Source organism: Pelobates fuscus, chromosome 3, assembly GCF_036172605.1.
Source record: "Pelobates fuscus isolate aPelFus1 chromosome 3, aPelFus1.pri, whole genome shotgun sequence".
Classification (NCBI taxonomy): Eukaryota; Metazoa; Chordata; class Amphibia; order Anura; family Pelobatidae; genus Pelobates; species Pelobates fuscus.
In genome coordinates, this window is record NC_086319.1 from 370,314,593 (window position 1) to 370,338,526 (window position 23,934).

Sequence of the window (23,934 nt, forward strand, 5' to 3'; positions counted from 1 at the left end):
ACTCCTCCTATTACTCCATATAACCTCTCTCTATAACTCCTCCTATTACTCCATATAACCTCTCTCTATAACTCCTCCTATTACTCCATATAACCTCTCTATAACTCCTCCTATTACTCCATATAACCTCTCTATAACTCCTCCTATTACTCCATATAACCTCTCTATAACTCCTCCTATTACTCCATATAACCTCTCTATAACTCCTCCTATTACTCCATATAGCCTCTCCCTATAACTCCTCCTATTACTCCATATAACCTCTCTATAACTCCTCCTATTACTCCATATAACCTATCCCTATAACTCCTCCTATTACTCCATATAACCTCTCTCTATAACTCCTCCTATTACTCCATATAACCTCTCCCTATAACTCCTATTACTCCATATAACCTCTCTCTCTATAACTCCTATTACTCCATATAACCTCTCTATAACTCCTCCTATTACTCCATATACCCTCTCTCTATAACTCCTCCTATTACACCATATAACCTCTCTATAACTCCTCCTATTACTCCATATAACCTCTCCCTATAACTCCTCCTATTACTCCATATAACCTCTCTCTATAACTCCTCCTATTACTCCATATAACCTCTCTATAACTCCTCCTATTACTCCATATAACCTCTCTCTATAACTCCTCCTATTACTCCATATAACCTCTCTATAACTCCTCCTATTACTCCATATAACCTCTCTATAACTCCTCCTATTACTCCATATAACCTCTCTATAACTCCTCCTATTACTCCATATAACCTCTCTCTATAACTCCTCCTATTACTCCATATAACCTCTCTATAACTCCTCCTATTACTCCATATAACCTCTCTATAACTCCTCCTATTACTCCATATAACCTCTCTATAACTCCTCCTATTACTCCATATAACCTCTCTCTATAACTCCTCCTATTACTCCATATAACCTCTCCCTATAACTCCTCCTATTACTCCATATAACCTCTCTATAACTCCTCCTATTACTCCGTATAACCTCTCTCTATAACTCCTCCTATTACTCCATATAACCTCTCTCTATAACTCCTCCTATTACTCCATATAACCTCTCTATAACTCCTCCTATTACTCCATATAACCTCTCTATAACTCCTCCTATTACTCCATATAACCTCTCTATAACTCCTCCTATTACTCCATATAACCTCTCTATAACTCCTCCTATTACTCCATATAACCTCTCTATAACTCCTCCTATTACTCCATATAGCCTCTCCCTATAACTCCTCCTATTACTCCATATAACCTCTCTATAACTCCTCCTATTACTCCATATAGCCTCTCCCTATAACTCCTCCTATTACTCCATATAGCCTCTCCCTATAACTCCTCCTATTACTCCATATAACCTCTCTATAACTCCTCCTATTACTCCATATAACCTATCCCTATAACTCCTCCTATTACTCCATATAACCTCTCTCTATAACTCCTCCTATTACTCCATATAACCTCTCCCTATAACTCCTATTACTCCATATAACCTCTCTCTCTATAACTCCTATTACTCCATATAACCTCTCTATAACTCCTCCTATTACTCCATATACCCTCTCTCTATAACTCCTCCTATTACACCATATAACCTCTCTCTATAACTCCTCCTATTACTCCATATAACCTCTCCCTATAACTCCTCCTATTACTCCATATAACCTCTCTCTATAACTCCTCCTATTACTCCATATAACCTCTCTATAACTCCTCCTATTACTCCATATAACCTCTCTCTATAACTCCTCCTATTACTCCATATAACCTCTCTCTATAACTCCTCCTATTACTCCATATAACCTCTCCCTATAACTCCTCCTATTACTCCATATAACCTCTCCCTATAACTCCTCCTATTACTCCATATAACCTCTCTATAACTCCTCCTATTACTCCATATAACCTCTCTCTATAACTCCTCCTATTACTCCATATAACCTCTCTCTATAACTCCTCCTATTACTCCATATAACCTCTCTCTATAACTCCTCCTATTACTCCATATAACCTCTCTATAACTCCTCCTAATACTCCATATAACCTCTCTATAACTCCTCCTAATACTCCATATAACCTCTCTATAACTCCTCCTATTACTCCATATAACCTCTCCCTATAACTCCTCCTATTACTCCATATAACCTCTCCCTATAACTCCTCCTATTACTCCATATAACCTCTCTCTATAACTCCTCCTATTACTCCATATAGCCTCTCTCTATAACTCCTCCTATTACTCCATATAGCCTCTCTCTATAACTCCTCCTATTACTCCATATAACCTCTCCCTATAATTCCTCCTATTACTCCATATAACCTCTCCCTATAACTCCTCCTATTACTCCATATAACCTCTCCCTATAACTCCTCCTATTACTCCATATAACCTCTCTCTATAACTCCTCCTATTACTCCATATAACCTCTCTATAACTCCTCCTATTACTCCATATAACCTCTCTCTATAACTCCTATTACTCCATATAACCTCTCTCTATAACTCCTCCTATTACTCCATATAACCTCTCTCTATAACTCCTCCTATTACTCCATATAACCTCTCTCTATAACTCCTCCTATTACTCCATATAATCTCTCCCTATAACTCCTCCTATTACTCCATATAACCTCTCCCTATAACTCCTCCTATTACTCCATATAATCTCTCCCTATAACTCCTCCTATTACTCCATATAACCTCTCTCTATAACTCCTCCTATTACTCCATATAACCTCTCTCCATAACTCCTCCTATTACTCCATATACCCTCTCTCTATAAATCCTCCTATTACTCCATATAACCTCTCTCCATAACTCCTCCTATTACTCCATATACCCTCTCTCTATAACTCCTCCTATTACTCCATATAACCTCTCTCTATAACTCCTCCTATTACTCCATATAACCTCTCTCTATAACTCCTCCTATTACTCCATATAACCTCTCTCTATAACTCCTCCTATTACTCCATATAACCTCTCTCTATAACTCCTCCTATTACTCCATATAACCTCTCTCTATAACTCCTCCTATTACTCCATATAACCTCTCTCTATAACTCCTCCTATTACTCCATATAATCTCTCCCTATAACTCCTCCTATTACTCCATATAACCTCTCTCTATAACTCCTCCTATTACTCCATATAACCTCTCTCTATAACTCCTCCTATTACTCCATATAACCTCTCTCTATAACTCCTCCTATTACTCCATATAATCTCTCCCTATAACTCCTCCTATTACTCCATATAACCTCTCTCTATAACTCCTCCTATTACTCCATATAACCTCTCTCTATAACTCCTCCTATTACTCCATATAACCTCTCTCTATAACTCCTCCTATTACTCCATATAACCTCCTTCTGTCATTATGCATATTTCCTCCATACAGCATATTGTGTGATATATTTTTTTATGAGTTAGTTGTCTTATTGTGTGCCTTCTAATGTAGTCCTCGGTGCAAACTATACCAACTGTCCTTTATCAACTTCATTAACATCTGTCTTTGCTAGTATTCCTAATGCTTAATAAGCCAGTCCTTAAGCTCTTTACATTTTATATATATTTTATATAACCTTACTCAATGTTTTATTTACCCCTTCCACAATGTTCAGTCTAAATTTCATGTAAATCTCTTGGTTCACGTCACCTTAATCGCCATGTACCCCTGACCGTCTTGGTTTTAATAATCTCTCAGCTGGAACAAAATGAGGAAATCCTTAAATTGTGCGCTGTCTGCAGTGCCTTAGGACTGATCTGAGAACCACTTGTACAGTTTCTGAAGGTCGATATTCCCCTTATGTTTTGTATTGCCCCTGCCAATATTACCCTAACCTGCACTTTTTGCTCCATAGGGCATTATGCTGGTGTACGATATTACCAATGAAAAATCTTTCGACAATATAAAAAATTGGATAAGAAACATTGAAGAAGTAAGTGTTAAGTGGGCAGTTTGCTGTTTTTCTAGATACATAATTATGTTTGCATGAAATATCTATAATTATCTGTCTATTTTTTTGCCAGTATTAACCCTTTCCTAATATTTCTCAATCAGTAAGAGGCAGAAATCTACCTCCTGCTCTGATAGAAAAGGTGGCATACATTTTCCAACGATAACCTGCGATAGACCTTCAACCCCCATCTTATGTGTTTTACATCCAGAGCTTGCTCTGCCGCTCTGTGTGCATGGCGTAGGAGCAATGTCATTTCTATTGATCTGAAATTCTCTTCATCTACAGATCTATTGCCGTACATTTTGTGCATAAATGAGACCCCCCCCCCCCCACATGCACATTTTATTTTATTTCTTAACTACAAAGAGTAACACACACCTGAGCAGAAATATCGGATCTGCTGCCATCACGGCATTAAGGAAGTATAAATAAAGTGATAGTGAATGACAAAGTCGCGGCATACACAGATAAAGTAAGAATAGTGCGGTGAGAACAATGGGAATTGGAGTTAATGCCTCTGTTGGTACATGTGTAGATGCTGAGATTTCATAGGTTATCAAAGGTTTTGTGTTTGGGGAGGTTGCAGTTTTTTTTATTTATTGTAATATTTTACTGCGCTAGTGTCTGTTTGTGATGTCCTAATATGTCATGTGTGCTAGCTTATATTAATCAGACAATAAGCAATTAACGCATGAAATAATGACAAACTGTATATTCTGCCTAGGTTTTTCAAGGACACAAAGAAAATAGGGATTGGTCCATATGTAAACATTCTAGTTTATTTCACAAGACATAACTTAGCTGTGATTTTCAGATTTAGAATCTTTCATAGTTATGCATCTGCCAGCACATATAAACATAGAATGTGACAGCAGAAAAGAACCATTCGGCGCCCATCTAGTCTGACCAATTTTCTAAATACTTTCATTAGTCCCTGGCCTTAGACATCTTCAAGCAGAATAAAATAAATTTAAAGGCACAGTAGTAATACGTTGTTTGTTTCAGCATTCTATATGGATAGCAGAGGTTTTAAGAACCATCTCCAAAGGACTTACAATCTACACTTTCGAACCATGTATAAGATGCTACATTATGCTTAGATGATTTGTATATGTGAAATCTGGACATGATATGTAAAATTTCCTATATTTCAGAATGCAAGCTATCTGCAATTTTACTTTAACCCCTTAAGGACCAAACTTCTGGAATAAAAGGGAATCATGACGTGTCACACACGTCGTGTGTCCTTAAGGGGTTAAAGGGACATTTAACTGCCAAAATACATTTAAAAAAAAAAAAAAAACTGTTTAGTAGATATACCTCAAATGAAAACCTGTATGCATTATTCATGCATGTTTTCATTGGGTGTATATATAAAAACAGTTTGTAAAAACTGAAGATCTTTTGTCTGCTGTCTTCGTAAACCCTCTCCTTCTAATCCCGCCCAGACTTTGTGTGACTGTCCAATCACAGACTTCCCAATGCAGCTCAATGAGAAGTTATTGTAAGTCAGGTGCTCTGGGCAATTGCTGCCTTTTGAGTTTAGCTTCACTGAACTAAACAAACCAGGAAGTTACATTACCAGTTGTCTGATTGACAGCCAGGAGGGTGTAACCAGGTGAATTTGGAAGATTAAAAAAAAATAAAAATGAAAGAGTACACACTCTTCACACACAAAGCTTTTCTGTAAGCTACAGTGCTTTAGGGGTCTGAAGTACTCAGTCCAACTTGTTCCATGCATGCACACCACCTGATTCCGTGGTCATATGTGTATATGTACCTCTTCTTCCTGGTTCTTTGCTCACTTTGCGATGCTTTACTTTGTTCACCCAGCATGCCTCCTCTGATGTGGAGCGGATGATCCTGGGCAATAAATGTGACATGAATGACAAGAGACAAGTATCGCGAGAGAGAGGAGAAAAGGTAATTATTGTTCAAACAATCTATTCCATTCTTCCCACATCGAGATACTTCCCAATGCCTCATACATCTACACTGTGTTACCTTGTGTTTGTCACACTACTGCCTTACCATTGAAACTATCTGCTCCAGTAATGAGTTACTTGACTGATTTTGTCATTTTGAATATATTCTTTCAGTTTTAATAATTTTTTTTTCTTCTACCTCAGCTTGCCATCGATTATGGGATAAAATTCCTTGAAACCAGCGCAAAATCCAGCATCAATGTTGAAGAGGTAGGAATTAGTACTTGTCAGTAATTCTGTGTGTGTGCGCGTGTGTAGATTGTTCGTTGGTGAGGATACATTATATGACATGGTGATACTGTTTCAAATTGGAGCATTGCAGTTCGTGTATATACAAAGCTACCCTTTCATAAATAATGCATACCATATTTTAATAATTTAGCATATGTATCTATACCATACATTTTATGATATCATTGTGTTTTATTTCACTGTAATCATTGATGTGTTACTGGTGCAATGCCTGCACCTCTCTGGCGGACACTAAACTGCTGCTTCTTCTGTCTTTAGGCATTTTTCACTCTTGGAAGGGACATCATGACAAAACTTAACAGAAAAATGGTGAGTATTGACTGATTGAGAGCAGTGATTGATGTGTGTGGTGTTTTACCAGGTCTAGGCCAGGCACGTGCAGCCTGAATGCGATAGACCACGATGTTCTAATGAACAATGCTACTTAACCATAAATGGCTTCCATTGCCACTGCTCATTGTTTCCTTCCTTCCAATACAGAATGAAAGCAACTCTCCTGGTGGAGGGGGGCCTGTGAAAATCACTGAGAAGTCCTCCAAGAAAAGTAGTTTCTTCCGTTGCGTGTTGCTTTGATGAACTGAAACACGAGCGAGAGCGAAAGAGATGAACTGCGGTACACGTGACGTGGCGGCGTTCAGCCAACCACAGGTGCTGCAAAGGTCTCTAGGGGAAAACAATCCAACGTTGTTTGCTGAAAGCACCAGATATGAGACAGATTCAGACACGGATTTCTGGAGTGGAAGATTAAAGTGGAAAGTTGAGGTTCTTATTTTTTTTAACTCTTTTTCTTCACTGTTTTCGAAAGAAAAACACCGGAACAAGCAGACAAGACCCTCCCCCGCCCAACCTACTTTTGTTCACCTTCTGTCTGTTTTGTTGTTCTGTATTTTCCACACAGTCATCCTGTCCCTCTAGGCCCAGATGCCCAATCGCAGGTGTCAAAGACTAAACAAACCAATGGCTTCACAACTTTTTGTATGTTTTAAATTTCTAACTTCTGAAGCATCTTAACTTGTTTATTTGGCTTCGTATTTTAAGTATTGGTTGTCTAAAAGACGCAAGGCTGGCCTTACTTGGTTCTGGCATTTCTGGATTGAATGCATAAGGCACGTTCTAATGCTCTTTCTCAGTGGTGGCTCCAACAATATATTAAATCATAAACTTAAACAATTTCCAAGTTATAAATCGTACATCAAAATATAATCTTAACCTTTATAGGCCATGGAATGAAACTGTTATGTATCTAGAAAAAATTTGTTTCTCTGATATACTTTCCAGTTACTAAACCATCAATGGCACATTGCTTGGACAGTTGTGTGACACCGTTTATAGATCATCCCACCCAGACTTTTTTTTTTTAATCCGTCACCTTGCCTAGATCTTATGTAATATTTGTTTTAATTTCAAGCCACTGATCAAATTTCTTACTAGTAAGAGAAAACCAATGCTTTATGCCCCTGTCGAAACCTTTCCACCCATAAATGCTCTACTGTGCCTTGCTGCAATACACCTTTGAGTCTGTCATTTAGTTCGGCTTTAAAATAACGCTGAGTTGCTTGTGTCCATACTATGAACAACTTCCACTATCTCGTGGGGAGATGTATTTTTACTGCTATAATCAATTGTCCATTAGTACTTTGATGCCGTTGGAAAATGGGAATCCATCAAGATACCTGGTTAAAGAGACCTGCACAAATTTTTAAAAAATCTTCTGAATTATTACTCCTTAGAAACCAGTATCAAGCATGTGGGAATAGGCATCACTAAATTTCTCAGCTCTGAACGCTTGCCATGGCCCATAAAATAATGAATTTACCAAATACAACAGTCATTGTAAATGCTACAAAACTGGGGCATACAAGAGTGTTTGTTGCTGGATAATATGGAAGTTGGACCTTATGGAAGTCTTGAGATGTATTTTTTTTTTTTTTTTTTTTTTTTACATGACTCCGTCTTTAAAATGGTTTACAGCTGCTAATTTTTTTTGTCTTAACTGCAAGTACTTTTTGATCAAAGTATTAATTTTACCAGTTTAATCCCAATTGAAGCCTAATTTTTCACTGTTCCTTGACATGTGATCCACGCCTGTTATTTGCTAGATTTGATCTAGTGTCTAATAAATTGGTTGACCTGACATCATAAAGGCCTCAAGGAAATGTAATGGCCTCTTATCTAGTGGACACACCCCAGTGTTGCCTACATTGAATGTATGTGGATCATGTACTTCTCCTCTGGTTTGTTCAAAACATGTCCCTTAAATGTAATTACAACGAGGTTTATTCAGTAAACTGAGAAATGTGGTGAATTGACAAGGGAACTGAATTTTAGATTAACATAGTCAAATAGGAACAATTCTCCATTTTGTTATATAACCACAATTCTCAGTTCAGTGAATACGCACACTGGTGTTAAAGAAGTTCTAATAAAACATAGGTTTATTCTGGTAGATATATTTTGCCGGATCACGTTTTCTGTTGTACTAGGCAATGTGTCTGGATGTATTTGTTATTTCTTCGTTTTTTTAATAAGCCGTTTTCTTTTAGTACATCTAACCTGAAAATTGTCAATGAAAAGAATTTCATAGAACACATTTCATTTTTGAAGGATGGTGACACACCAGTGAATGAAGTTTTATGCATTATTTTTGAAGTAGTAATTAATCATTTTTATCATATATATTTTTTTCTTTGTTTTTTGTTTTTTCCATTTTCTCTTTTCTTAATAGGCAAGAAATAAAATCTATTATTTTTTATTTATTTTTTTAAACCAAGGGTAAGCCACCTCAGCCATTCACGATGCAGTGGATTGCATCTCCCATGATGCTTTGTTAACCTTCTTCCCTTGGTTTAACCAACGAAACGCTCTGCAATGCAGTGACACAAAGGCTGGGAGTGAATGTAGATTGCCTTACATCAGGCATTATTTAAGCCATCTCACTGCCTAAAAGACCTGCTTTGCATAGCTTCCAAAGCTAAACCCCATTAAACCTTTGGGTGTCCAACATATTTGTTCCCTGCTCTCTTTAAGGAGGGACAGTTCTTCTGGGATTAGTCCTACTGGCCATGTGTTTTGTGACGCAACAGCATGAACTTAATTTTACTGTTTTCCTACTTTGCACTGATAGGATGAACTTGGGGGTCACATGAATCTCCCATCTGTGCATGGAAACAAAAGGAAATATTCCACTTTACTATTTAAATATTGTTTATACAGTGTATCAAGTGTTATATATTTTTTTTCTTCTAAGAAATGTGCTTTTAGTGTGACCTTTATATTGTTTGTGATCCATTGTTGCTGAATATTTCGAATTGTCAGTTCTGTCCATTTCAGATATAAATCCCAAAGGGCACACCTACGCTTTAACATATTGCTCCTTCCTTCCACGGAGGGGGGCTTAATTGGCATTGCTGCTTTTTTTTTTTTTTTTTCTTTTTTTTTCCTCCTGCCTCTCTTGTCATTTGACAGAATGTACATTATTACTTTTGCTGAATGTTTTGCTCTTTTCTCGAATAATAAATGTTCTGAATTTTTATTAAAAATAAATAAAAATGTATTCTTTCATGAGTTTCAACAATCTGACCGGTGTAACAGAAACAAGAACCAGGGAAACATGCGGATAATCAAGGTAAATATGTAACATGTTCGTACCGGTAAGCAAGGAATTATAGGTCAAGTCTAAGCACCAAAACCACTTTAGCACAATGGAGCAGGTTTGGTGTATAGAACTTGACACTGAATTCTCACCATTTAGGAGTAGTTATTATTATTATTATTATTATTATTATTATTATTATTATTATTATTGCCATTTATATAGCGCCAACAGATTCCATAGCGCTTTACAATATTATGAGAGAGGGGATTTAACTATAAATGGGACAATTACAAGAAAACTTACAGGAACGATAGGTTGAAGAGGACCCTGCTCAAACAAGCTTACAGTTTATAGAGTTAAATCACTGTATTTCTATAGCCCTATCCACACCTGTTCTGCCTGTGACTCACAGCCACTTTGCACACTTCCTGAAAAAAGTGTTAATTTTGAAATCTATCTCAGCAGAGTGTGCTAACTTTAGAAGTTATAGTCTCCAGCTCTGTTAGTTGCCTGCTAGAGCAAAACATGCACCTGTGTGTGATTAGGCAGTGTTAGATAAAGAAAGAATGTAATAAAAACGTCAGAGGAAAAAGCAAGATGTCTTCCAAAACAGCAACCATGTCAGAGAAGCACATTTTGCGACCTGTTCCAGCAAATCTTGAATATTTTATTTATATAGCTTGTAAAAACAAAATGCATTACTTATGTTCTATACAGATTAATTTTTGATAATCTATTTTGATGTATGGTTTTATAGCTTTCAAATGTGCTCACAGTCTCTACGATGCTTCTCAATGAGAAGCATTTGGACACTGCACAGCAAAAAACAAAAAGGGGGGAGAAGGAGTAGGTGAGATTACTTGTTTGTTCAAGTGCATTAAAAATGTGCATTTTTAAATAGACCTTTTCTATAAATTGAAATCGTTGGTGGATTTAATTTAAATCGCTAGTCGGTAAGACAATGTAAATCGTGATTTTTTTTTTTTTAATTCTTTATTTTTGTTGTGCAAGCGATACAAACGAGCCTGTGTTGCCACAACAGCAGTCGCAGGCGAAATAGATTCTTACAGTGTCAAACATGGCATTAGAAAATCTGCACAAATTTTATATATTATTAGTACTTAGGCATTGTTCAGACGAGGTAACAATAATAGATATAACGACGTTATAACATAGGAGTAGGTCTAGAGGTTGAAGCATTGGTCGTCCTGCTTAGAGTGCTAACATTGCTTGGGTAGGTAGTTATTATAGTATGGTATCGCATTAGAGAGGCATTAAGGAATGCATAAGGTTATAGGAATAGAATGCTTCACAACATGCTAGATATCTCATATTTTGTATGGAACTAAGCTTGATTAAAAGGAGGGTCATACGTGTTAGGTCAGCGTCAGTACAGGCTGATATATTATTCTAAGCATAAACAAACTATATATGTAAATCCACGTTAATTATATTTTAACTTAAGTCACAGTATGTAGAGTACCTGCTGTAAACCAGAGCAGTGAGAACAAGTGGAGAGTATAACATGTGCACATCATAGCTTAACTGTTGCTTAAAAGGTTAATACATCCATATCTGCATGGTACAAACATTACGTCAATATTCAGGCTGCGCAAGTAACAGTTTAGGCGGTGGGGGTACAACATGTTAGGAGCTGATACAGGCTAGAATGGTTGCGTAAGCTCATAGTAGTGGACCTATGGTGTATGTAGACTGCTTATCCAAAATGTGCCATAGTCTCATGTTAGAACCAATGGTTGTATACTTAAAACTTTCGCTCCGATTTACGTTAGCATAGGGGACATAAAAACATGCGAAATGTCGGTAGATTAAACTAGTAGTAGGTAAAGAAATTGGTCTTGCTTAGCAAACGAGAGTATTAGAGTTATATGAGGGTCGCCATCTAAGTTTAGCATACAGGATATATTAACTCATGAAGCAAAACCTAGTTCTGCATCAGTAAACATACGTGGGTCACATAGGGTGCCCTGTCATGCGCCGAGAGGCTAAAGGAACGTTACTCAACTAATGCCCCCACAAAATACAAATACAACTGCTAAAACTTAGGTGCAGTAATTAGTAAAACAGAACATAAGGTTAGGTATATCTCTTAGGTAGATTGCTTAGGTAATAAAACAAAGTATATGAGCCACTGAGTCCCCGCATACCCACACCTTATGGAGGCTGCTGAGTTAGGAATACCGTGCATCGTCCATGTCCAGAGGTTGGTGGCTTGGTAGTGCCGGTCGGCAATGGCGGCCTCGTGGGTACCAGCCTAACGCAGCTGGGGGCCAGTCTCGCAGAGTGGGTCTAGTTTCAGCCGACACCCGTGCTCGGAGGCCCGCTTGAGCCTCTGTGAGGCGGTGAAAGGCGGTGAGAGTCAGTGTCCCTCCGGCCCCAGGCTCTGATGAGGGCTTGCATCTCTGCTCCATGGATTCGGGGCCTCATTTCGGAGACCGGATCCTTCCCCCGCTGGGGACCGCTGGAGCTCCTGGTGTTTCCCTGCCGCCTGCGGCGTCGGAGTCTCCGCTTCTGTGGGCGATGCCGGGAGTGTGCCTCCCTATGTGCTCTCAGCCCGGGAGGGCCCGCTTCTACTGGTGCCGGTTGAGGTGTGTTGGTTGTGCCCTGAGGGGACCTGCTTGTGCCCAGTTCCTCTCCGCTCCGATCATCAATGTGGTCCCGGGCGGGCTCCGCTTGAGTATAAGCCTCCAGTTTCATCCAGAAACAGTCGAAGGCTGCGTCTATGCGCTGAGTCAGGGTGTCTAGTGTGCTCCCCGGGTATGGCGCCAGCCGCGTGTTCGCATGCTGAGTCAGCCCGGCCGCCATCTTGCTCGCTGTAGCTGTGGACTGTGCTTGTTCCTTTTTAGCAGGTTTCGTCCAATCTGGGCGCGCATAGTAGGTCAGTGGAGACCGGGATAACCCCCACCGGTCCAAAGGGGGGGGACAGTATCGATTGAGGACCCCACCATCGGTCTGTGAACCAGGAGAGCGGCCGTCTCCCCTCAGCTCCTGTTCTGGCAGGCCCCAAGTCTTGGGTCGGGTGGTTCAGCAAAGGATAGCCTTATGTTAGGTATCCCCTTGCATAGCTGCGATCCGGGAACATAAAGGCTGCAAGTTCCGATCAGTTAGGGTGAGTGGACCGGGTGTAGTCCTCATTTATTAGAACCAGACGTGGGAGCTCTAGCAACACACGTCTAGCCTGCATGGCAGTCAAGCTCCGCCCCCGTAAATCGTGATTTTTAAGTGTAAAGACTCATATTTGCTGGTTGATATAATGCTTAATATTTGCAACCAAATAAACTAAAATGAGAAGTTATCATTCTTAAAGAACCACTATAGTGCCAGGAAAACATACTTGTTTTCCTGGCACTATATGTAGGGTCACTAGGTCCTCCCCACCCTGAGAGCCCCCGTCCCGCTGGGTCAAAGCCCCTACAGCCACTTACCTTAATCCAATGCTGGGCTCCCTTGGCACTGGGGAACTCTCCTCCTCCTGCTGACGTCAGATCCGAATGTGCCGCATGCGCATTCAAACCGCCTATAGGAAAGCATTACTCAATGCTTTCCTATGGACCTCCAGCGTCTTCTCACTGTGATTTTCACAGTGAGAATCGCAGAAGCGCCTCTAGCGGCTGTCCGTGAGACAGCCACTAGAGGCTGGATTAACCCTTAATGTAAACATAGCAGTTTCTCTGACACTGCTATGTATTCAGCGGCAGGGTTAAAACTAGAGGGACCTGGTACCCAGACCACTTCATTGAGCTGAAGTGGTCTGGGTGCCTATAGTGGTCCTTTAATAGTAATCAAAATCTATTAAACCAAATATATATTTGACTATAATTTCTATAAGGTAGATTTTTTTTAAAATTCAAATATATAACTGAATTAACAAAAAAAAAAAAAAAAACTGACATGAACCTTCACAAGATTAAACTGCTCGATCTTCCAATCTAGAAGAATTTGAGTATGAGAACATAGGAGGAAGAATGAGTCAGAAGGAGAGGTCATCAGGGACAACATGCATCTCTTGCTAAAATAATGGAAGAGAAAACAAGTGAAAACACTCTAGCGTAGACCGTGTGCGCATAATGGACAGCGGATCTACAAATGATGTTCGTAGAAACAGGGCAGACTGGTGAAAAACAGAAATATCCCACAGATATGTTTTGAGGGTCTTAAGGGGACACTCCAGACCCCTAAAGCACTTCAGCTTGCTGCAATGGTTTATGTTTAAAGAGTGTGTCCTCTTCATTTTATAAAATGTGCAGACACCAGGTCCTGTTACTTCCTGGTTTGGTTAGTTCAGTGGAGCTAAACACAAGAGGCCGCAATTGCCCAGAGCACCTGCTTTGCAAAGACTTCTCATTGAGCTGCCGTTGGACAGACTGAAAGCAGTGGCATACATATAAGGGTTGCAGCTGCGCCAGGCCCGTCACTCCAGGGGGCCCGGCCATCCTGCGTACCCCTGCAACCGGGTACCAGTAGCCATGTTATGCGGCCCTGGCCCGCGCAGGAAACCGCCGGGCCGCACGTTCAAGGGGCCCATGCTGTTAGGGTCACCCGATGGGTATGGATTTCCAGGGGGCCCGGGTCAGCGCTGCGGCGCTTTAACAGCGCGACCAGGCCCCCTGTGATGAGATCACTGCTGGGAGGAAGTGACTGCCACTGGATCAGTTTCGCACCGGGGCCCCATGGATTGTGTGTACGCCACTGACTGAAAGTATGGGCGGTGTTAGAAAGGGAGGGCTTGCAAAGGCCGCAGACAAAAGATCTGAAGCTTTTGTAAGTTGTTTTTAGATATAACTCCAATGTGAACAATTTAAAACTAAACGCACGCATTTACAGTGATTTGTATTTTGGGCAGTGGGGGGGGTCCCTTTAACCCCTTAAGGACACATGACGTGTGACATGTCACGATTGCCTTTTATTCCAGAAGTTTGGTCCTTAAGGGGTTAAAGGACTCCAGTATCGCAGTCAATGGGAATTGTGATACCCTCCGGGTGAGAATTCATTCATTATATAAAAGGTCGCTGTCTGTCTGACACTGATAAGCCTCTTTTTTTTTTTTTTTTTTTCCTTCATTGGAACGTCACACCTCCAACTCCTTACCGCATAAATCAGCAACTTTTGCCTTTTTTTTTTTTATTTTTTTTTTTTAACACTGTACATATGTAGCAAGATGGATGTCCAGGATCACACATACATCAGAACACCTTCCGTTTTCTTACAAGATGTGCACATCACACCTAACCCCTGCAATGTGTCCTCTCCTTGTTTGCTGTCCTAACTGCACTTTATTCCCATCACCCTAATCATTGAATTCATTGATATAGCAACTAATGGCAAACACTACTTTTGTAGGTTCTGTTTGCTAATTAATTCATTAAGTTCAAATGACTTAATTCCAGTAATTTAAATTATTGCAGGGTTACTATCACAACCATAACCACTTCCACTTGGTATTCTGTTCAGTGTTTCTACTAGAAATGCTGCCAGTTCAGATATATTGTTGGGGTTTTTTTTCTGTATGGAACTCTGCTTCTGGGTCCTGTCAATCTGCCTGTTTTGTGCGTGCTACATGCTTTAATAACGCATAACTCATTCCATAAACTGTAGTTTCATGGCAACTGTACATGAAAGACATGCTTTGAAGTACTAGTTGTTGTAGTAATCACAAGGTACAACAAGGGGGCGCCAGATTATAGGCTACATTGTTTCTTTATGGTATTAAACACTGTGCCTTAAATAGGTAGTTTCATGTATTGCTTGTTCGTACACAAATAAAATAAGCTATATAAAGACATTTTACCCCACAATTCTAATTACAAAAAATATTTAACATAAATGTTTGAGTGGTTGTAGGGGTGTGGCATCTACCCCAGAGAATTTACTCTCTTAATCTTTATGCAAGCAAAATCCAACAAATATAGGGTGATAGAGCCCTAAAGAAGGAAAACCAAATTTTTTTTCATACAATAATAATGTAATATCGCTTTAACAAAAATGGGCACCTCCTCTCCCACCCAGTACTGTTCGGGGGGGGGGGGGGGGGTCTAAAAGATCCAAATCTTTCTTCTACTTTTTCGTTTTTGTAGCAAAGAAAGTTTTTTGTGCGATATAAGCTAGGTTTTAAAATATTTATTGCTCATATTTAAAAGCAAGCCGCAAATAATTAACCATTTGGTCCTATGCCACAACTCTTAGAAATTGTGGTTATTTCAAGATATACCAAAAAACATATGGCTTGTTGATGGAATTTCTCAAAAATGCATTTCCAAATGAGTAAAACATGTAAATACAGCAATATAAACAACTCCTGTTTTAACAGGCCGATTACATAAACAACGCCTGTTTTAACAGGCCGATTACAACTGTAAGATCATTAAGAAACCATAAAAAGACCAACAATTCTGACATCTAAGTGACATTCAATAGACTAAAAATGAAAAAGGTTGTTGTTAAAACTGGGTCGAAAGGGGGCGGGGCCGGACTGCCAAGCTGGACGGTCGCAAGTAAGACCAGCAACTTAATGTAAAATCAGCTACGAAACCGAGATTTTTGACATAAAAAGCGCCCAGCAGCGGCGGTCCTCAACGGGTGGAGAGTAGTGGATCCAGGGAGAGGCTGGCCCAACGGGCTTCAGTCCCCTGGAGGAACAATCCTCGCTGACACAAACGAGGCCTACTCTGGTGGTGAGTGGAGCGGACGGCCGCTGCTCCACTATCCTGCCCATCGGAGCTCGGCCAAGAGCCAGACCCGCAGGGAACCGGCCCCGTTCCCCCCCCTGTGGACCGGGGGGGAAGATCCCAGTCCTCACCCTCAAGCCCCATCCGCAGCAAAGCACCCAAGGTGCAGCAACAAGGCTGCCCGTTCCGCAACTTGAACACTGCATTTAAAATGGCGGAAGCCGCATGTGATGGCGCCGAGATCAGAGGCACCACAGTTCACTCACCCGCATCTGCAGTAGACAGGACGGGGAACAGGCAAAGGCAGCACAGACCACAACTGCAGCCATCCACCCACCTGCACCCTCGTGCCCTACCGAACCGATCATCTTTAGAAGCTGAGACTGGGCCGAGGCTGCATGAAGAACAGGGCCGCGACAGGCAGCGGAGAGAGAAGCATAGCAGGCAAAACAAGCTAAACGGCACAGACCACAGGATCAGGAACCGCAACTCGCCACTACCACGACTCACCAAGATCCTGAAATACCCTGCTGAGAACCGCACGCTACTCCGGGTCAGCCGCACGGCGCCTACCAGGCGACACCGATGGAGTCACACCACACACGGGCAGCCGACCTGCAACGGGAACAAGCTGAAACCACAGAAGGCAGAGACTACCAAGAGACATATGAGGACACTTTGAAAGCAAGTCTCTCTAACACACAGATTTAGCTTTAATAACCTTGACTGGATGAGCGGTGGGGTGGGGGTGAGAGCGTGAAACCTAGCATTCGATAGCTATAGCTTAAAGGACCACTCTAGGCACCCAGACCACTTCAGCTTAATGAGCTGGTCTGGGTGCCAGGTCCTTCTAGGGTTAACCCATTTTTTCATAAACATAGCAGTTTCAGAGAAACTGCTATGTTTATGAATGGGTTAAGCCTTCCCCCTATGTCCTCTAGTGGCTGTCTCATTGACAGCCGCTAGAGGCGCTTGCGTGCTTCTCACTGTGATTTTCACAGTGAGAGCACGCCAGCGTCCATAGGAAAGCATTGTGAATGCTTTCCTATGTGACCGGCTGAATGCGCGCGCAGCTCTTGCCGCGCGTGCGCATTCAGCCGACGGGGAGGAGAAGAGGAGGATCGGAGGAGGAGAGCAGGAGGAGATCTCTCCGCCCAGCGCTGGAAAAAGGTAAGTTTTTACCCCTTTCCCCTTTCCAGAGCCGGGCGGGAGGGGGTCCCTGAGGGTGGGGGCACCCTCAGGGCACTCTAGTGCCAGGAAAACGAGTATGCTTTCCTGGCACTAGAGTGGTCCTTTAAACTAAGTCTAAATATATGTATTGGTTGCCTGCCTACCTCAGCGTGACACACTAGATTATATGCAATTCCAGCCTACCATGTTCCTCACTAACGATAATATACTGACCCATCAAAGCTTGCTTAACTAAAAGTCAGGGCACGCGTATTACTTATAGTGAACGTCTGAGGCCACATAGTATGTTAATTCTATGTTATAGCACGGCTACTACTAAGTGCAGTAAATCCACCAAGCAAAGTTAGAATCGTATACTACTTAAATGACTTTCCATTTACTGCTAACACCTGTTATTGCTGACTAAACTCAGGTGAATTGTCTTTAGGCTTGTGTTTGCTATACAATGCTCAACTGTTCTTGTTTATCTTCTTTAAAAAAAGAAAAAGAGGCAGATTTTGCTAGGAGTTATCTCCTATCTTTGTTTACCAAGCTTGTATGAAACTTACTATGACTCTGTAATGCCTGTCATGTATCCTTTCAATGCCTCAATAAAACAAAGAATTAAAAAAAAAAAAAAAACTGGGTCGAAAGGAGGGAATATGCTTTGCGGCCACCAGACTTCTGTTCAGTAAGTATATCCATGGGTCAAGAGCTGATGCCCTGTTAAATACCTGCCTCACTTCTCCCCTTACCTCTTCCCAGAAAGCCTTAATTTGGGGACAGTCCCACCACATATGGAGGTATGTACCTCTGAGGCCACAGTTCCTCCAGCACAGGTCAGTCAGCATTTTGTGCATGCGGTGCAGCTTAACCGGGGTGGTGTACCACCAAAATAATGTTTTGAAGTACTGTTCTTGCATGAACACACATATGGTGGAGGATCCGCTGGCCTCCCAAATCTCCTGCTCTCTATACCTTCCATAGAGGAATTGTATTCCTAGATATGTGATCGAGTGTTCTGCTATCCGGAGTCGGTTATCCCTGCATATAAGTGCCGTGCCCTCCGTTGACAGTCCTATCGGAAGAGTGCTAGATTTGTTCATATTTGTTTTGTAGCCCGATATCAGGCCAAAATGCATAAGGATCTCCTTTACCACCCCCATGGAGGCGACAGGTGTCGTTCGGGTCAACAGAACGTCATCTGCATATGCCGAGACTAGTAATTTGCGGCCCCTTACCTCCACCCCTTGAACCCTTGGATGTCTGCGTAGTGCTTGCAGCAGGGGCTCTAAGGCCAATACGAACAAAAGAGGAGACAGTGGGCATCCCTGCCTCGTGCCGTTGGTGAGCTGAAAGGGTCGGGGGGGCTCCAGAGATGCGTACCTGCGCTGTAACATTATGGTACATGGCTTTAATCGAGGTGACATAGGATTCCGGGAAGCCTAAAAAGGTAAGGAGGGTAAAAAGATAGGACCATTTGACCCTATCGAATGCTTTTTCAGCATCCAGGGATACTACCATGGTGGGGAAATGTTAGTGGTATGCTGGCGCCAAATAATGTCATAATTACTGCGTGTACTTTCGAACAGTTGTCTGCCCAGTACAAAACCAACTTGGTCTGTGTCTATTAATGTATCTAATATGGGGTTTAACCTGTCTGCTAGGATCTTCGCGAAAATGTTTGTGTCATGGTTGATGAGCGATATGGGTCTATAATTTTGAGGGCGTAATGTGTCCTTGTTGGTCTTCGGCAGCAGCTCTATGTTGGCCAATGACATGTCCCTGTCTGGGAGTGGTTATATAAGGACTTGTAAAAGTCCAAAAAGATCGAGGCTATGTCTACTGGGTTTTCAAGAAACAGTCTGGGTGTCTCAGTGATGTAATGTGTTGTTGTGCTTGTCTCAGTCGTGATGTGTGGGCCAGTAGTGTGTGCATTCTATTTGCTTTTTCGTAGAAGGTCCATTTGGATCATGGGCAGCATCATCAAGGAGCACCCCCTTTACTGATTGCCGCACTGCCTCCAACTGTGCATAGGTCGTCTCATCTGGGGCTGTTTTATGTTTCTGTTCGGTCCTTAAGGAGTCTGGGAGTTGGGTCAGCCTCTGGGTCTTCTGTTTCTTTTTGTGGGATGCTACTCTGATGAGCGTTCCCCTAATCACAGCCTTATGAGCCGCCCAGACATTCCTGGGGATAGGTCTGGGGCTTCATTAGTGGAGAAGTATGAAGTGATGTCCCTTTCAACCGTGTCAGTCACCATTGGGTCCCTTAGGAGGATGGAGATGCCACCCCCAGGTTTCCAAGATTCAAATGAATGTCTGCATGGTTGGACCATGTGATAGATCCGATGCTAGAGCTTAGGATTTGGTCACTGTGACATTGTTTACCAGGAAAAGGAATATGTGCAATGAGGGGCCGAATAAAACGAATAGTCAGTGTCTCCTGGGTGTTGTGCTCTCCATATGTCTATGAGGCCTGTTGTTTTTATACATTTATGCAGAACCTTATCTTGGGCCCCCCTTTCCTGGGATCTCATCTGTACTCTATGGGTGCTCCTATTGACGGCACTGCGTTAAGAACCCCCCCCCACACACTGATCCGCATCCCATGCGGGAGTGTAAAATGTTTCTTTTCTATGCCCCTCCAGAAGTGGTGTTTGGTGCGTACACATGAATTAAGTGCATGGTATGTGAGTGCAGTGTGCCTGAGAGGATCACGTACGGTCTGTCCGGGTCAGTGGCCGTGATCTGAAGGGGACAGCTATGGTGTATTAAGGTAGCCACTTTGTTTCTTGGGAGCCATGGCCTCGATTGTAGTGCTATAGGTATGATCCCTTATGGTGAATTTAACGTGTTTGGGTATGTGTGTGTCTTGTAGGAAGGCGATGTCGGGCGTAGGCGCTTTAGCTCCCGAAACATGAGACGTCTTTATTTAGGGGGAAGTTCAGGCCCTTGACGTTCAAGGAGGTAATTCAGAGTTCCATGGTCTTATTGTCATTGTGTCTCTATCGTCGTCATCTGTCCCAAACCCGGGTCACCCATTTTTAACGGTATGGAAATCTATCTCAAAAGCATATTATTTCAAGTAATGTGTTAATTTGCCCTACAAGAGAAGATTAGATCCTTTCACATAAACCCAGAACATTTTCTGTTATGAGCGCAAAATAAATAAAACTATAAAAGTCTCCTTTTTAAATAGGCCTATGTTACTGTACACAATACATATAATGTCATTGCTGAGATAGAGTCCTTTATTAGTTACATAGAACAGAGTAAGATATGAGTAAATCCAGTTTAGAATATGTTTATACGGCGTAGGTTGGGGACAAGGGAACACATGTAGGTCTTTGTAGGTAGTACTGTATACAGTATTGATCACCCCCTTATTCTTCACAAATCCTTGTTTCCAAGGCTCCTGTCTAACCCCCTGGGCCCTAGACAGCTGCGTAGGGACTCCTTATGATTAATCTTGCTATAAAGAAAATTCAGCAACCCTTACAGTGCATACTTTAAATGAGAAGGTTTTATATAAAAAATGCTTTATTATCACTGCAGAGATTCTAAGCATTCTTAGTGCCAATGTACTGTTTGCATTTCAAAAAGTTAAATTGTTTGCTTTATAATTTTCTTTTATATCAAAGTATGTGGGATTTTAAAAAAGAAAACAAAAGCTATGAATTCCTTGCCTATCTCACAAGTTATAATTTAAAGGAAATACCAACAACTTTTAAATGTAAAGGTTCCTCCCCCCCTTGCATAAACAGTAAAACACATGGTCTTCAATCGCTAGGCAATCCTAACAGAGAACAATCACCGTAAATAAAATTATCTGGAGGGGATCAATCCCCCTCACCATTTCCCCATCTTCCCATGGCACTGCAGTCTTGATACCGGAGAAACTGACGGAAGCCAAGCACAGAGAGATGGACACAGGTTTCTTCAGGAAGGAAGAGATTCTTTATTGGATCACCGATCGGGACTCAGAGGGACTAGCGTCACCAAAATACAGCAAAGTCTGAGTCCTGAATACATAGAGTACATTCCTTATATAGCACTGTAGCTCCTCCCACAATTAACTACACCCACACATACCCTTAACCTATTTAATGAATAGAGTCTAAACTCATCCATCCGGTCTAACCACGTGGCTCATCTGATACAAAGGAGAGGGACGCGTAATTCCAGTTCTTACATTCCTGCACCTGGTCAGTACAGTGATGACAGTATCTTAGCTACGTGTTATTAACTAACTGATACTACAAACACATATACATACATATGCCTTGTGGCAATCTTAGCCTGCTAAACTTGTATTTTACTGGAATTACATCACATTCCCCCCTTTGATGCCTCTGATATTTCACAATTACTTGAGGCATCACTTAACCTTGGTTTGCATATACCTCAGGTTACCATGAACCAGACCAGACTTATCTTATGATGTGAATCTTTTAACACTCATCTTCCTGCATTGGTTCTCCTTGATCTAGAGCCTTATACTTATATATCGCCATTATCTGTGCAGCAGCCTTCCTCTCTGCTATACTTCCTATCAGGCTTTGCACAGACCTAACTACTAAGGGTATAAGACACGGTAGGAGTAGACACAACAGTAAAATCAGTAGGACTCCACCTACCACTGCCTTAAGCCCTCCAAACCACTCATACCAGCTACCAAACCAACTACTTGGATTGTACCCTTTCCATACCTGAGTAGGCACATGCACTAGTTTAACCATATGGCTAGTAAGCTCAGCTATTGCTTGCCCTTCGTCATCTATTTGAAGACAGCAATTGCTCAGGTTAAACTTCCCACATACACCTCCCTCTACTGCCAAAAGGTAATCCAAGGCTAATCTATTTTGGTAGACTGCTGTCCTCATCCTGGTGTTATGCTTCGCTAGAAGATTGAGCGCTTGTGATGTCTCATTTGTGATAATCTCAACCACCGCCTGTAATCTTATAATACGGTTGAGCATATAAATAGGGGTTCTATAACCAAAGGTACCATCCTCAGCCCACGTGGCTGGCCCATAGTAATCTATAATACGCTGGGGAGGCCATTCATCATCTTCCCAGGCGCCTATCTCTATGGGTCCCCTTTTCTTCCTATGATTCACATCATACACTTTAACACCTAAAGTCTCACCTGTTTCAATCGGTAACAAGAAGAAGGATGGTTTGAGCATACCCAACACACATGCCCCTTCCCAGTCCTGTGGCAACTCCGAATAGGCTTTCTTACCACAGATCCAGTACAAATTTGCTGGGGCTCTCCAGGTAGATGTGATGGATAAATCAAACCACACATCCTTTAAACTGGCATATCTAGCAAACGGGTTAGATGGTTCTGAGACATTTGAAGCCGACCACCAAGTTGTATTTTTAGTATCATCATCATAAGCTTTTTGCCCTAGACAAGTTAATTCTCCTACAGAAGTATTATACATTATTCCTTTCCTTGCTATGCAAACATAACCTATGATGGAGGTCTTTAATCTCCACTCAGATTTACCTCTAACACTCAAATGATAATCGGCTTGTGTAGATATTAGTTGGTCAACTGCCTCAGAACCGGACATTACCTCCTTTGCTTCCCAAGGCCATTGGTCTCCCATGTTAGTACCTCCACACACATAGCAGTTGGTAACATTAAGACTACCGGCAATACTTTCAGCTAAATCGATGAACAGGTTTTTAGCATTATGGGGGATCTTATTATCTATACTCATCTCTTCGTAAAAGGAATGGTATACTTGATGAGTCTGGGAGGATACCGTATCAGTCTCTATTCCTATAAACAATAATGTCCCAGGATCTAAACCCGTCCCGTATATTTGAAACCCAAATAAATTTCCATACTTATCTAAGAACTTGTCGGGGTTATTAATGAGTATATGGACTGGGTTGCATTCCATAGACTTACAATAAGGGCTAGTCGGCAACTTAGTCACTATCATGTCTTTGTCTACTGTCTGTCCCCAAGTTGCCCACCCCACACAAGACCAATATGGGCAAAAGTTATAATCTCTATTTGGGCATCTAGGACTTACATATTTATTTTTGCTACTGAGACAAATATATTTATCGTTAGACCCATACGTCCTCTCCCATCTAAGATCCCCACATACATTCCACGGCTTTCTACCACTCGATATCGCTTTACACGCATCAAATAGCAGAACACCCGAAGAATGTACGGATTCTAACACCGTTTTATTAATTAGGGTCCCCTGAGGATCTCCATTCCTGAGAGTCAACCAAA

General features: G+C 41.5%; 1 protein-coding gene across 1 annotated transcript in view; it reads left to right on the forward strand.

The window, feature by feature from the left end:
* RAB8B (RAB8B, member RAS oncogene family) overlaps window positions 1-7,915 on the forward strand; it is a 37,573-nt gene extending 29,658 nt beyond the window's left edge. The window contains exons 4-8 of the mRNA XM_063449403.1: window positions 3,884-3,961; window positions 5,816-5,905; window positions 6,112-6,177; window positions 6,478-6,528; window positions 6,700-7,915. Coding sequence (XP_063305473.1) covers window positions 3,884-3,961; window positions 5,816-5,905; window positions 6,112-6,177; window positions 6,478-6,528; window positions 6,700-6,792 — 378 coding nt within the window. The 3' untranslated portion in view covers window positions 6,793-7,915. The remainder of the gene's footprint in view (window positions 1-3,883; window positions 3,962-5,815; window positions 5,906-6,111; window positions 6,178-6,477; window positions 6,529-6,699) is intronic.
* The last annotated feature ends 16,019 nt before the right edge of the window (window positions 7,916-23,934 follow it).